General features: G+C 39.1%; 1 protein-coding gene and 1 pseudogene across 2 annotated transcripts in view; one reads left to right on the top strand and one right to left on the bottom strand.

Annotated features, from left to right (window-relative positions):
- Nucleotides 1-436: 436 nt before the first annotated feature.
- The window catches only part of LYRM7 (LYR motif containing 7), a 42,945-nt gene continuing 30,321 nt past the window's right edge, over nt 437-13,060 (bottom strand). For both annotated transcript variants that reach the window (XM_059919455.1, XM_059919456.1), the window contains exon 5: nt 437-571. In XM_059919455.1, coding sequence (XP_059775438.1) covers nt 501-571 — 71 coding nt within the window. In that variant the 3' untranslated portion in view covers nt 437-500. The remainder of the gene's footprint in view (nt 572-13,060) is intronic.
- Nucleotides 11,658-12,316, top strand: LOC132363771 (tubulin polymerization-promoting protein-like; annotated as a pseudogene).

Raw genomic sequence — 13,060 nt, 5'->3', positions numbered from 1 at the left:
GTGCTTTAGGAACAAAGGCTGCCTTCTGTGGAAAGCTGGCACACACTGTGATTTTTAGACCAATTTAATCTTTTCGGGACTAAACGTTAACTTAATCTAATAATTTTAATCTAATAGTTTCATTTCACATGGGAAGAAAACCCACCAACCTGTCAAAACACTTCATTCTCAAATAGCTATGATAAAACCAAAATACTCATTAAGGTCAAACAGAAGTGAATATGATATACCTCCCTAAGCATTTATTTCACTTTATACAGTTTGATTTTCAGTGAAAATGAAATGTCTTCTTACCTAATGTTCCTTAGAAATACTTAACTATGTTCTGCAGTTTTCAGCAATGTTCTTTCAACGTGAAACTTAATTATGAAACTATACTTTAATGCACTCAATTTCAATATGCCATTTCCAAGAAAAATACTCGCATTTCCAGGAGTTTAGCCAGAGTTATATATTTTAAAATTAAAAATGATACAGACTTAATTTTATTCTAGAAAAATTCATTGCTTCTGAGTTGGTGCATCACAATATGGCACATTTTCTATAAGAAGGTCTTTCCTAGGGACCAATTCTGAAAGAAAAACAAGAAGAATATTTAACATCATTAAAATTAAAATTAAATGCAAATCCACTCATTTCCCCCTAAAACTTGTAACAGTAAATTATCTAGCTTTAAAATAAATCTTCCCAGTGATATTTTATTTCGGTTAACTTCTAAGGTGGCGTTCCTGATTTTAAATGGAGATAGTTAATAGGACTCTCATTTCAGATTATACAAAAACATACATGACCAACTTAACCATTTACCATTGATTTATTAAATATAACTAAATAACTGACTAGAATTCAGCTAAAGCACACTGTCAGTAGCAGATTACAGATTAATGATAATTAAAACCATCAACTGGGGACTTCCCTGGTGGCGCAGTGGTTAAGAATCTGCCTGCCAATGCAGGGGACACAGTTTTGAGCCCTGGTCCAGGAAGATCTCACATGCCATGGAGCAATTAAGTCCGTGCACCGCAACTACTGAGCCTGCGCTCGCTCTAGAGCCCACAAGCCACAACTACTGAGCCCACCCACCTAGAGCCCGTGCTCTGCAACAAGAAAAGCCACCGCAGTGAGAAGCCTGTGCACTGCAATGAAGAGCAGCCCCCCTTCTGCACAACTAGAGAAAGCCTGAGCGCAACAACAAAGACCCAACACAGCCAAAAATAAATAAATAAATAAATTAATTAATTAATTAAAACCATCAACTGGAAAATTAGTTCATGCTACCAACTATATAAAAAGCAAGGCCACTTTCCTAATTTAAAGATTTCAGTGACTTCCCTGGCAGTCCAGTGGTTAGGACTCCACGCTTCCACTGCAGGGCGCCTGGGTTCGATCCCTGGTTGGGCAACTAAGATCCTGCATGTGATTTCAAATTTTACAGAACAGTGGTTCTCAACTGGAGGTATTCTGGGTGGTCACACCAACTTAAGAATGCTACTGGAATTTAGAGAGGAGGAGCCAGGGATGTGTGGGATAGTCTGTGTAGTGCAGACTATCTGTTCAAAATGACAATAGGGCCCCACTGAGAAACACTGTTCAACAATAAGAACAACAACAACAAATGCTGAGTCCTAGGAAAGACATCCTGCTGGAGCCAACTGAGGTAAAGCTCTTAAGACAGAAAGTTTTTAGAAGAGCTGAATCCAGGTGAACTGTCATGATCAAAAAATGCTCACACCAAATTCTATGAAATAACTTGCCTATATTCTTCAAAAAGAACAAGGTCATGAAAGACAAAGAAAGACTAAGGAACTGCTCCAGATTAAGGAAGACTAAAAACATATACATACTACTACATGTAACGGTAGATGGCTCATAGGGACCTGCTGTGTAGCTCGGGGAGCTCTTCTCAATACTCTATAATGACATGTATGGGAGGGGAATGTAAAGAAGAGCGGATATATATGTATGTGTGGCCAATTCACTTTGCTGTACAGTAGAAACTAACACAACATTGTAGATAAACTATACTTCAATAAAAAGGAAAAAAAGAAGCCTGACTAATACAATGGCATATATAATCATCAATTCTAGAACTTGGAATTTCAGATCATTCTGATCTTAACCCAGTGTCTTTCCAAACTGAATATTGGCTAAGACTGGGCCATACTAATGAATAACACTTTCTCCTTATCTAGATGTGAGTTGTAAGAACCACTGCAATTGTGCTGTTCCATCCACATGCTTGCTTATCCCACAGTTCCCGCACAATATTTTTTTTCAAAAGACATGGAAAATGTTGTTGTATAATAGAAGAAATAAATAGAACATTCTCAAGTGACTGGTTTATTCATTTTAGGAGAGAGTATGTATAATGAAATGCATTTTTGCTCAGAAAAAAAAAGGGTCCTCTCTGCTATTGTCAAACTTGTTTTTATAAACTCCTATTTTATATTTTATTTGGGTATATCAATCTTGAGTACTTTATTGTCAGGTCATCATTGGTAAACCCCTTCCCTATGACAGTACAGTGTGCACTCAATTTTGGAGTGTGGAAAATACATGTACTTGTTTTGTACCTGTAGTTTGGATATATAATTGACATCTTTGTGCTTTGGTGTTTCAAAACTTTTAAGGCTGTAATGAGGAGTCACATTTACAATCATCAATATATTCTCTACAATGAATATGCTCCCTTAATTAAATCACGATGCTGGAAACACAAACACACACACACACACACACACACACAAAATCATGATGATTAAATGCGATCTGTGTGACCCTCAACTGGACCCTAGACCAGAGATCCAATCCATTTTTTTTTTCTTCTGCTATAAAGGGCACTCTTAGGACAAACGGAAAAATTTGAATAACAGAATTGAATCAATGTTAATATACTGATTTTGATAATTATACTGTTGCTATATAAGAGAAGGTCTTTGCAAATTTAGGAAATACACATTATAGTATTTTTAAGAAATACACACTGAAGTATTTCTCCAGATCTAAACCCAAGTGGGCTGTTATGATATGAAAAATGCTCATTTGGGGGAAAAAGTACATTATGCCTGCATTTACCTTCAGAAAGTTCAAGAAAAAAATGAGGGAGAGATGATAAAGCAAATGTGGTAAAATGTTAGCATTTGTAGAATCTGGATAAAGGAAATTCGCATATTCTTCAACTTTTCTTGCACCTTTTCTGTAAATTTGAATCATTAAAAAATGTTTTAGAGATATTACTAAAACGAATTCAAAAGGAAAACTGAACTTGTAACAAAAAAATAAGTGATCTGACTAAAGATAATGCGCTCTTATGAGCCACATGGTAAATCTGGCTTACTGAAACGAAAACCAGTTAAATAAGCATTATCTAACCATTTTTTATATCTCACTTGCTGTTACCAAATCTTTGGAGGTTTCACCAGAGAGCAAATTATAGTTTAGGTTTTAACTTATTAACAATGGCAGTAAATTGTTTCACTTATCAAACATACATGTGCTTAGTTTTTGCTAGACATTACATCAAGAAATGAAGTTACAGAGATAAATATATAATAGTCTCTTAGGTACAGCACGGTGACTTTAGTTAATAATACTGTACTGCATACTTGAAAGTTGCTAATAGAATCTTAAAAGTCCTCATCACAAGAAAAAAAAATTTTTTTAACTATGTATGGGGACAGATTAACTAGACTTACTGTGGTGATCATTTCAAAATATATATAAATAGAGAGGACAGACAGCAGAAGCAAGAGTAACTACAATCCTGCAGCCGGTGGAACAAAAACCACATTCACAGAAAGATACACAAGATGAAAAGGCAGAGGGCTATGTACCAGATGAAGGAACAAGATAAAACCCCAGAAAAACAACTAAATGAAGTGGAGATAGGAAACCTTCCAGAAAAGGAATTCAGAATAATGATAGTAAAGATGATCCAGGACCTTGGAAAAAGAATGGAGGCAAAGATCGAGAAGATGCAAGAAATGTTTAACAAAGATGTAGAAGAATTAAAGAACAAACATGTAGAAGAATTAAAGAACAAACAAACAGAGATGAACAATACAATAACTGAAATGAAAAATACACTGGAAGAAATCAACAGCAGGATAACTGAGGCAGAACAGATAAGTGACCTGGAAGACAGAATGGTGGAATTCACTGCTGCAGAACAGAATAAAGAAAAAAGAATGAAAAGAAATGAAGACAGCCTAAGAGACCTCGGGGACAAGGTTAAATGCAACAACATTTGCATTATAGGGGTCCCAGAAGGGGAAGAGAGAGAGAAAGGACCAGAGAAAATATTTGAATAGATTGTAGTCGAAAACTTCCCTAACATGGGAAAGGAAATAGCCACCCAAGTCCAGGAAGCACAGACAGTCCCAGGCAGGATAAACCCAAGGAGAAACATGCCAAGACACATAGTAATCAAACTGACAAAAATTAAAGACAAAGTATTGAAAGCAACAAGGGAAAAATGACAAATAACATACAAGGGAACTCCCATAAGGTTAACAGCTGATTTCTCAGCAGAAACTCTACAAGCCAGAAGGGAATGGCACGATATATTTAAAGTGATGAAAGGGAAGAAACTACAACCAAGATTACTCTACCCGGCAAGGATCTCATTCAGATTCGATGGAGAAATCAAAAGCTTTACAGACAAGCAAAAGCTACGAGAATTCAGCACCACCAAACCAGCTCTACAACAAATGCTAAAGGAACTTCTCTAAGTGGGAAACACAAGAGAAGAAAAGGACCTACAAAAACAAACCCATAATAATTAAGAAAATGGTAATAGGAACATACATATCGATAGTTAGCTTAAAGGTGAGTGGATTAAATGCTCCAACCAAAAGACACAGTCTTGCTGAATGGATACAAAAACAAGACCCATCTATATGCTGTCTACAAGAGACCCACTTCACACCTAGGGACACATACACACTGAAAGTGAGTGGATGGAAAAAGATATTCCATGCAAATGGAAATCAAAAGAAAGCTGGAGTAGCAATACTCATACCAGATAAAATAGACTTTAAAATAAAGAATGTTACAAGAGACAAAGAAGGACACTACGTAGTGATCAAGGGATCAAGCCAAGAAGATATAACAATTATAAATATATATGCACCCAACACAGGAGCACCTCAATACATAAGGCAACTGCTAACAGCTATAAAAGTGGAAATCAACAGTAACACATTAATAGTGGGGGACTTTTAACACCTCACTTACACCAATGGACAGATCCTCCAAACAGAAAATTAGTAAGGAAACACAAGCTTTAAATGACACAATAGCCCAGATAGATTTAATTGATATTTATAGGACATTCCATCCAAAAACAGCAGATTACACTTTCTTCTCAAGTGCACATGGAACATTCTCCAGGATAGATCACATCTTGGGTCACAAATTAAGCCTCAGTAAATTTAAGAAAATTGAAATCATATCAAGCATCTTTTCTGACCACAACCTTATGAGATTAGAAATGAATTACAGGGAAAAAAACGTAAAAAACACAAACACATGGAGGCTAAACAATACGTTACTAAATAACCAAGTGTCACTGAAGAAATCAAAGAGGAAATCAAAAAATACCTAGAGACAAATGACAATGAAAACATGACAATTCAAAACCTATGGGATGCAGCAAAAGCAGTTCTAAGAGGGAAGTTTATAGCAGTATAAAGCCTACCTCAAGAAACAAGAAAAATCTCAAGTAAACCATCTAACCTTACACCTAAAGGAACTAGAGAAAGAAAACAAACAAAACCCACAGTTAGTAGAAGGAAAGAAATCATAAAGATCAGAGCAGAAATAAATGAAATAGAAACAAAGAAAACAATAGCAAAGATCAATAAAACTAAAAACTGGTTCTGAGAAGATAAGCAAAATTGATAAACCATTAGCCAGACTCATCAAGAAAAACAGGGAGAGGACTCAAATCAATAAAATTAGAAATGAAAAAGAAGAAGTTACAACAGACATGGCAGAAATACAAAGCATCCTAAGAGACTACTACAAGCAACTCTATGCCAATAAAATGGACAACCTGGAAGAAATGGACAAATTCTTAGAAAGGTATAACCTTCCAAGACTGAACCAGGAAGAAATAGAAAATATGAACAGACCAATCACAAGTAATGAAATGGAAACTGTGATTAAAAATCTTCCAACAAACAAAAGTCCAGGACCAGATGGCTTCACAGGTGAATTCTATCAAACATTTAGAGAAGAGCTAACACCTATCCTTCTCAAACTCTTCCAAAAAATTGCAGAGGAAGGAACACTCCCAAACTCATCCTATGAGGCCATCATCACCCTGACACCAAAACCAGACAAAAATACTACAAAAAAAAGAAAATTACTGACCAATACCACTGATGAATATAGACGCAAAAATCCTCAACAAAATACTAGCAAACAGAATCCAACAACAAATTAAAAGGATCAAAATGTGTATATATATATATATATATATATATATATAAATATAGAATCATTATGTTGTATACTTGAAACTAGTATAGTGTTATATGTCAACTATACCTCAATTTAAAAAAAAGTCTCCTCAGCTTCAAACAGTTCACAAGCTAGTGGAAAAGACAGATTAACCAAAAGTCCAACAAATAGTGGTTTAAGTAAGAGATTTAATTTTCTCACATATCAAGAAATATAGATTAAGGCAACCCTAGGCTACTGCAGGTCCTTAGTACCACCAAGGACCCAGGCTCTTCTTTTTTTCCTATTCTGCTACTCTTCATGTATCGTTTCTGTCTTCACTACTGCTGTCACATCACATCTGCATTCCAGGCAGGAAGAGGGGAAAAGGGCGAAAAGGAGAGTGCTAGCTCGGCCTATGCTTTTTAACAGGAAAACAATAGCTTTACTGGAAGCAACATTCAGTAGACAGCTGCTTACACTGACCAGAAAGGTGTCACATGGTCTGAGATATCACTTTTTTGTCTCTCCTGTCACACTGTACTCTGAACACAATTTTTCAGTTAGTGAGAAAGAAAGGATATTGGAGAGGTAACAACCCATCCACCCTTTTAGCTACACAACATGAATATGCACCCTTCTTCAGATATATAGAATACTACATCCGTTTACTACTTGACCCCTAAGATCTCATCCATGTTCAAATCAAGGATCTCTAGCTGATGTGCTAGCCTTTCCATTAGGTCCAGCTGTGGCTCACATGGTAGATACCTACTGGAGCATAGTGAAGAATAAACAGGATACAGCAATAAAAACCTGGAATGGAAAACACATGGCAGTTACTGCTCCGCAGCAAATCCTAAATTCTAAATCCTTCTGGACAGAGGAGCAAAAGCTCCTTGCTTTTGGCAGAGCAATAAACTCTAGTCAGCCAAACTGGCAATACCTAATCCTGTTTTCTGGGAGACCCAAAGACCCTCTATTGTCCACTGTCCTTCAAGGCTTCTGATCTGTCCTCTGGGGGATCCAGATGTGGGGATATTATAAAAAATGCCCTTCTTTGAGGCTCTGAAGCTTTCATAATCCAATTCCTCTTGATATGAGTTAAGGGACCCAGGGATGGCCTTAGGAGTGGAAGAGAGCTAGCCAAACTTGGGGTTTCTTGGCAATACAATTTATTCAAAAATTTTATAACTTCAAATCTATTTTTTTCCAGTCATTTCCATGTGCAAGTAGCCACAGGCAAACATCTTGACACAGTTACTAAGCATGAAGATTTTCATTCTCTGGTTATGGTCTCTATGCTGTCCCATCTCCTTAACTCTTAGCTTAATGGACACTTCTTAACACAATAAAAAACTATAGGCTCCAGTGAGTAAATGCATTATATATCTGATCTTTGTCTGGCAAATGGGAAAGCTTGGGGCACTGATCTTATATTAGAGCTAAGAGACCCCCTGCTTGTATTGGCTTTAGTTTTAGTGGATAGGAGCAGCTGGCATTTCTAGGCCTGCAAGGCTCTAAATTATAGGACCCTCAATCAGATTCCAGGTTGTAGCAAGAAGTGTCCCTTCACAAAGTAGTACTTCTTTCCATCTTTGCTTTGAAGACTGACTAGCTTAACCTGCATTAATCCTCTTTTTCAATATTTTGCTGAAAGCAGGAAGAAATAATGAGCACACACTGACATTTGAATTATATCCCTTATTGCTGTAGCTGTACTCCCAAAAAACAGTAAGTGGCACTAACCTTACGTTCACTACTACATAACAAGAGCCACCAGCTTAAGGCCTGTAATGGTCAGGTCCATGTTAACAACACTCCCCTCTACCCCTGTCTTCCATTCAACTAATTTCACATTTTAGGTTGTGTAATTTTCAGTATCTCACTTCTGACAACAACTTCTGTTGTTCTTAGTTATAAGTAACAGAAGCTGACTCTGGCTAATGAGGCAGAAAAGGTATTCATTAACAGTTTATTGGTCTAACTCAAGGAATTATTGTGAAGGCTTAAGAATCAGGCAGGCTTGAGGCTAAGCTTCCAGGAACAATGTCCAAAGACATACCATAGAACTGGCCTGATGACGAAAACTGCTGCTGCCTATGGAGCACTAGAAATAACTATCACTATTTCTACCCTCATGGAGCACAACATGCTATACTTCGGATGTTGCCAGAAACTCAACTTTACTACATCTGTTCCTGCTACCACACCAATGACACTTCTGGATCAGTAACTTGACTCCGCAACCACTGATGCTAACTCTTGCCAGCAAAATGAGTTCTGTGCCAAGCCTCTTTTCTCAAGCTCACTTCTGAATACAGTACAGGTAGTGTGCTGCACCTATGTTAAATACATGTGCCTGAGCTGCAAAGGAAATTGAGGAAATGAATATTCTAGATCCTATCCTGGGAATTTAGAACTCATAGAGATGGAAATTCCTGAAGTAAGACAAGGACATTCAGAAAGTGGTAAATAACCAGAAAAACTGTCAGATATTCATTACTCTATCCCTTCACACAATTTATCTTGTTATGCAATCTATGAAATCAGAAGGCATCCTACAATTGAATTTTTCTACATTCATTAATTGCTAATACTTTAATTACGCCAAACATATTACGGGTATATTTACATGCAGTATACTATTTTTCACTGTGATTATTTCATTGATTATAAAATTCCTAATCTTGCTCTCTGTATTAGATATCAAAGTACCAAAACAACATTAGTTTAGGAAGTTGTCAGATCTCAACAAGGAACCACACTAAGATCGTGATTTATTTCCTGTATTTTAGGCCCCTGAAAAAGCTTATCTCTTATGGTCATATTAAATGTATCATTTAAAAATTAATTTCTTAAAATAAACATGTTTTAACTCAATTATGGCCCCAAATCAAAATTTAGGTCAAGATTTAAAAAAATAAATAAAAGAACAGAAGAGGAAGGTACACGTCCAAACACATTTTATGAGTCTAGCATTAGCCTAATACTAAAACCAAACAAGCACACTATAAGAAAATTACAGACCAATGTCCCAGTTGAACATAGATGCAAAAACCCTCAACAAAATGGTAGGAAACTGAATTCAACAATACATTAAAAGGATGATATACCATGATCAAGTGGCATTTATTCCAGAGATACAAGGATTTTTCAATATCAGCAAGTAAATGTGATACACCACATCAATAAAATGAAGGATAAAAATCATATGATCATGTAATAAATGCCAAAAAAGCATTTGACAAAATTCAACATCTGTTTATGACAAAAACCTCTCAACAAAGTGAGTATGGAGGGAGTATACCTCAACATAATGAAGGCCATATATGAGAAGCCTACAGCTAACATCATACTCAATGGTGAAAACCTGAAAGCTTTCCCTCTAAGATCAGGAACAAGACAAGGATGCCTACCCACTACTTTCATTCAATATAATTTTGCAAGTCCTATCCAGAGCAACCAGGCAAGAAAAAGAAATACAGGCATCCAAATTGGAAAGAAGTAAAACTGTCACTGTTTGAACATGACATGACATTATATAAAGAAAATCCTAAAGATTCCACCAAGAAACTGTTAGAACTAATAAAAAAATTCGGTAAAGTTGCAGGATACCAAAGCAATACAAAAAAATCTGTTGCATTTCTATACACTAATAATGAATGGAATAAACATCAGAAAGAGAAATTAAGAAAAAAATCCTATTAACAATTGCATACAAATGAATAAAATATCTAGGAATATATTTAACCAAGGAGGGAGAGACTGGTACCCTGAAAACTATAAGACACTGATGAAAGAAACTGAAAACACAAACAAATGGAAAGATATTGTGTCCTCATGGATTGGAAGAATTAATATTATCATTAAAATGTCCATACTACCAAAAGCAATCTACACATTCAACGCAATTCTTATCAACATTTCAATGGCATTTTTCACAGAAACAGAACAAACAATCCTAAAATTTGTAACATGAAAGACCCTGAATAGCCAAAACAATCTTGAAAAAGAAGAACAAGGCTGGCAACATCACACTTCCTCATTTCAAACTATACTACAAATCTATAACAATCAAAACAGTATGGTATTGGCATAAAAGAAAAACAACACACAACAACCACCAAAAATGGAACACACAGACACAGAGAAAAGATTTGTGGTTGTCAGAGGTAGGATGGGGGTGTGTGTGTGAAATGGGTGAGGCTGGTCAAAAGGTACAAACTTCCAGTTACAGATAAGCTCTGGTGATGCAATGTACAGCATGGTAACTATAGTTAAAAATACTGTATTGTACACTACAAAGCTACAGTAATCAAAACAGTGTGGTATTGGCACAAAAACAAACATGGATCCATGGAACAGAATAGAGAGCCCAGAAATAAACCCATATATCTATGGTCAAATCTTTGACAAAAGAAGCAAGAATAAACAATGGAAAACAGTCTCTTCAGCAAGTGGTGCTGGGAAAGTTGGACAGGTGCATGTAAATCAATGAAGTTAGAACACACCCTCACACCACACACAAAAAATAAACTTCAAATGTCTTAAAGACTTAGACATAAGACATGACACCATAAAACTCCTAAAAGAGAACAGAGGCAAAACATTCTCTGACATAGATCATATCAATGTTTTCTTAGGTCAGCCTCCTAAGGCAATAGAAATAAAAGCAAAAATAAACAAATGGGACCTAATCAAAGTTACAAGCTTTTGTACAGCAAAGGAAACCATAAACAAATTGAAAAGACAACCTACAGACTGGGAGAAAATATCTGCAAATGATATGACTGACAAGGGCTTAATTTCCAAAATATACCAACAGTTCATAAAACTCAACAATAAAAAAACAACCCAATTGAAAAATGGGCAGAAGACCTAAATAGACATTTCTCCAAAGAAGACATACAGATGACCAATAGGCACATGAAAAGATGCTCAACATCACTAATTATTAGAGAAATGCAAATCAAAACTACAGTGAGGTACCACCTCACACCAGTCAGAAGGGCCATCATGAAAAAATTTACAAATAACAAATGCTGGAGAGGGTGTGGAAAAAAGGGAACCCTCCTACTTGTTGGTAGGAATGTAAATTGGTGCAGCCACTACGGAAAACAGTATGAAGGTGCCTCAAAAAACTAAAAATAGACTGGGTCGCTCACCTGCGAGTCGCGGAGGCACCTGCTGCAGTCGCCGCATCTCTGAGCATGGCTGACAGCAGGCCCAAGGCCCCCAAGCCCGCCAACAAGACGCCCCCCAAGTCCCCAGGGGACCCCACGAAGGACAAGGCAGCAAAGAGGCTATCACTAGAGTCGGAGGGCGCCAGCGAAGGGGCAGCCACCGCGGGCCCAGAGCCCTGGAGGAGGCCTTCCAGAGGTTTACGGTGCACTGGTACACCAGGGCCACCTGTAAGGAGATGCATGGCAAGAACTGGTCCAAGCTGTGCAGGGACTGCCAGGTGATCAATGGCAAGAACATGACCGTCACCAACACAGACATCGTCTTCAGCAAGATCAAGGGCAAGTCCTGCAGGACCATCACATTTGACCAGTTCAAGGAAGCTCTGGAGGAGCTGGCCAAGAAGAGATTCAAAGACAAGAGCGGTGAGGAGGCCGCCCAAGAGGTGCACAGGCTCACTGAGGGCAAGGCCCCCATCATCTCGGGGGTGACGAAAGCCATCTCCTTGCTCACCGTGTCGCGGCTCACGGACAAGACCAAGTTCACGGGCTCCCACAAGGAGCGCTTGGACCCGTCCGGAAGGGGCAAGGGCAGGGCGGGCCGCGTGGACCTGGTGGACGAGTCGGGCTACGTGCCGGGCTACAAGCACTTGGGCACCTACGACCAGAAGGTGCAGGGGGGCAAGTAGCTGGCGGGGCCTTCTCCTGTCGCCCAGTCCCCCCCGCCGCCTCACACTTCGTTACATTCCTGTGCTTGCAGGCAGAACTCGGACCCAGGGCTGGGCGGCCGCGGAGGCACCAGGCCTCCCTCCCCCGCGGGCCCGCACTCCCCTCGACCCCAGCTTTGGCCCCGACTCACTTTTCCTAATACAACTGCCTCGTCCCTGCAGGAAGTGGGCAGATGACCCTTTCCAAAGTGTCTCCCAGGGCCAGACCACACCGGCCACTGGTTTGCAGCAAAAGGAGTGTTTTAAAGGACCTGGTGGGCAGACGCTGTCTGGGGAGTGCTGACCCGCAAGCGCCAAGGCACCAACCAGCAGCACCGATAAAGCAGACGGAGTCCCGGACATGGCGCCGCAGTGCCCCGAGAGCACCACGCAGGTATGGGAGGCAGGGCACACAGTGCACGCTTGCACACCCACGCACACATGCACGCACGCACATGCACCCACGCCCGCACCTACGCACACACGCACCCACACGCACTAAGCACCCACGACGCACGCACACGCACACACCCAGCTACGCATGCACCCACGCACGCACACGCACGCACCCACACGCGCTCAGGCACACAAACCGAGGACCAGGTCTGCGCTGGTGGCGGGCGCCGAGCTGAGGGTTGCTGTTCAAGGGAAGAAGCCTCTGTCGACCAAAGTGACTCGAAGTGTGACGTCACAAGATTTCAAAATGTAAACTAAGGGCAATTCATT

The sequence above is a fragment of the Balaenoptera ricei genome, chromosome 3 (genome assembly GCF_028023285.1).
Source record: "Balaenoptera ricei isolate mBalRic1 chromosome 3, mBalRic1.hap2, whole genome shotgun sequence".
In the NCBI taxonomy this organism is placed as follows: Eukaryota; Metazoa; Chordata; class Mammalia; order Artiodactyla; family Balaenopteridae; genus Balaenoptera; species Balaenoptera ricei.
Note: the sequence above shows the minus strand (reverse complement) of the source record. Positions and strands in the feature narration are given on the sequence as shown.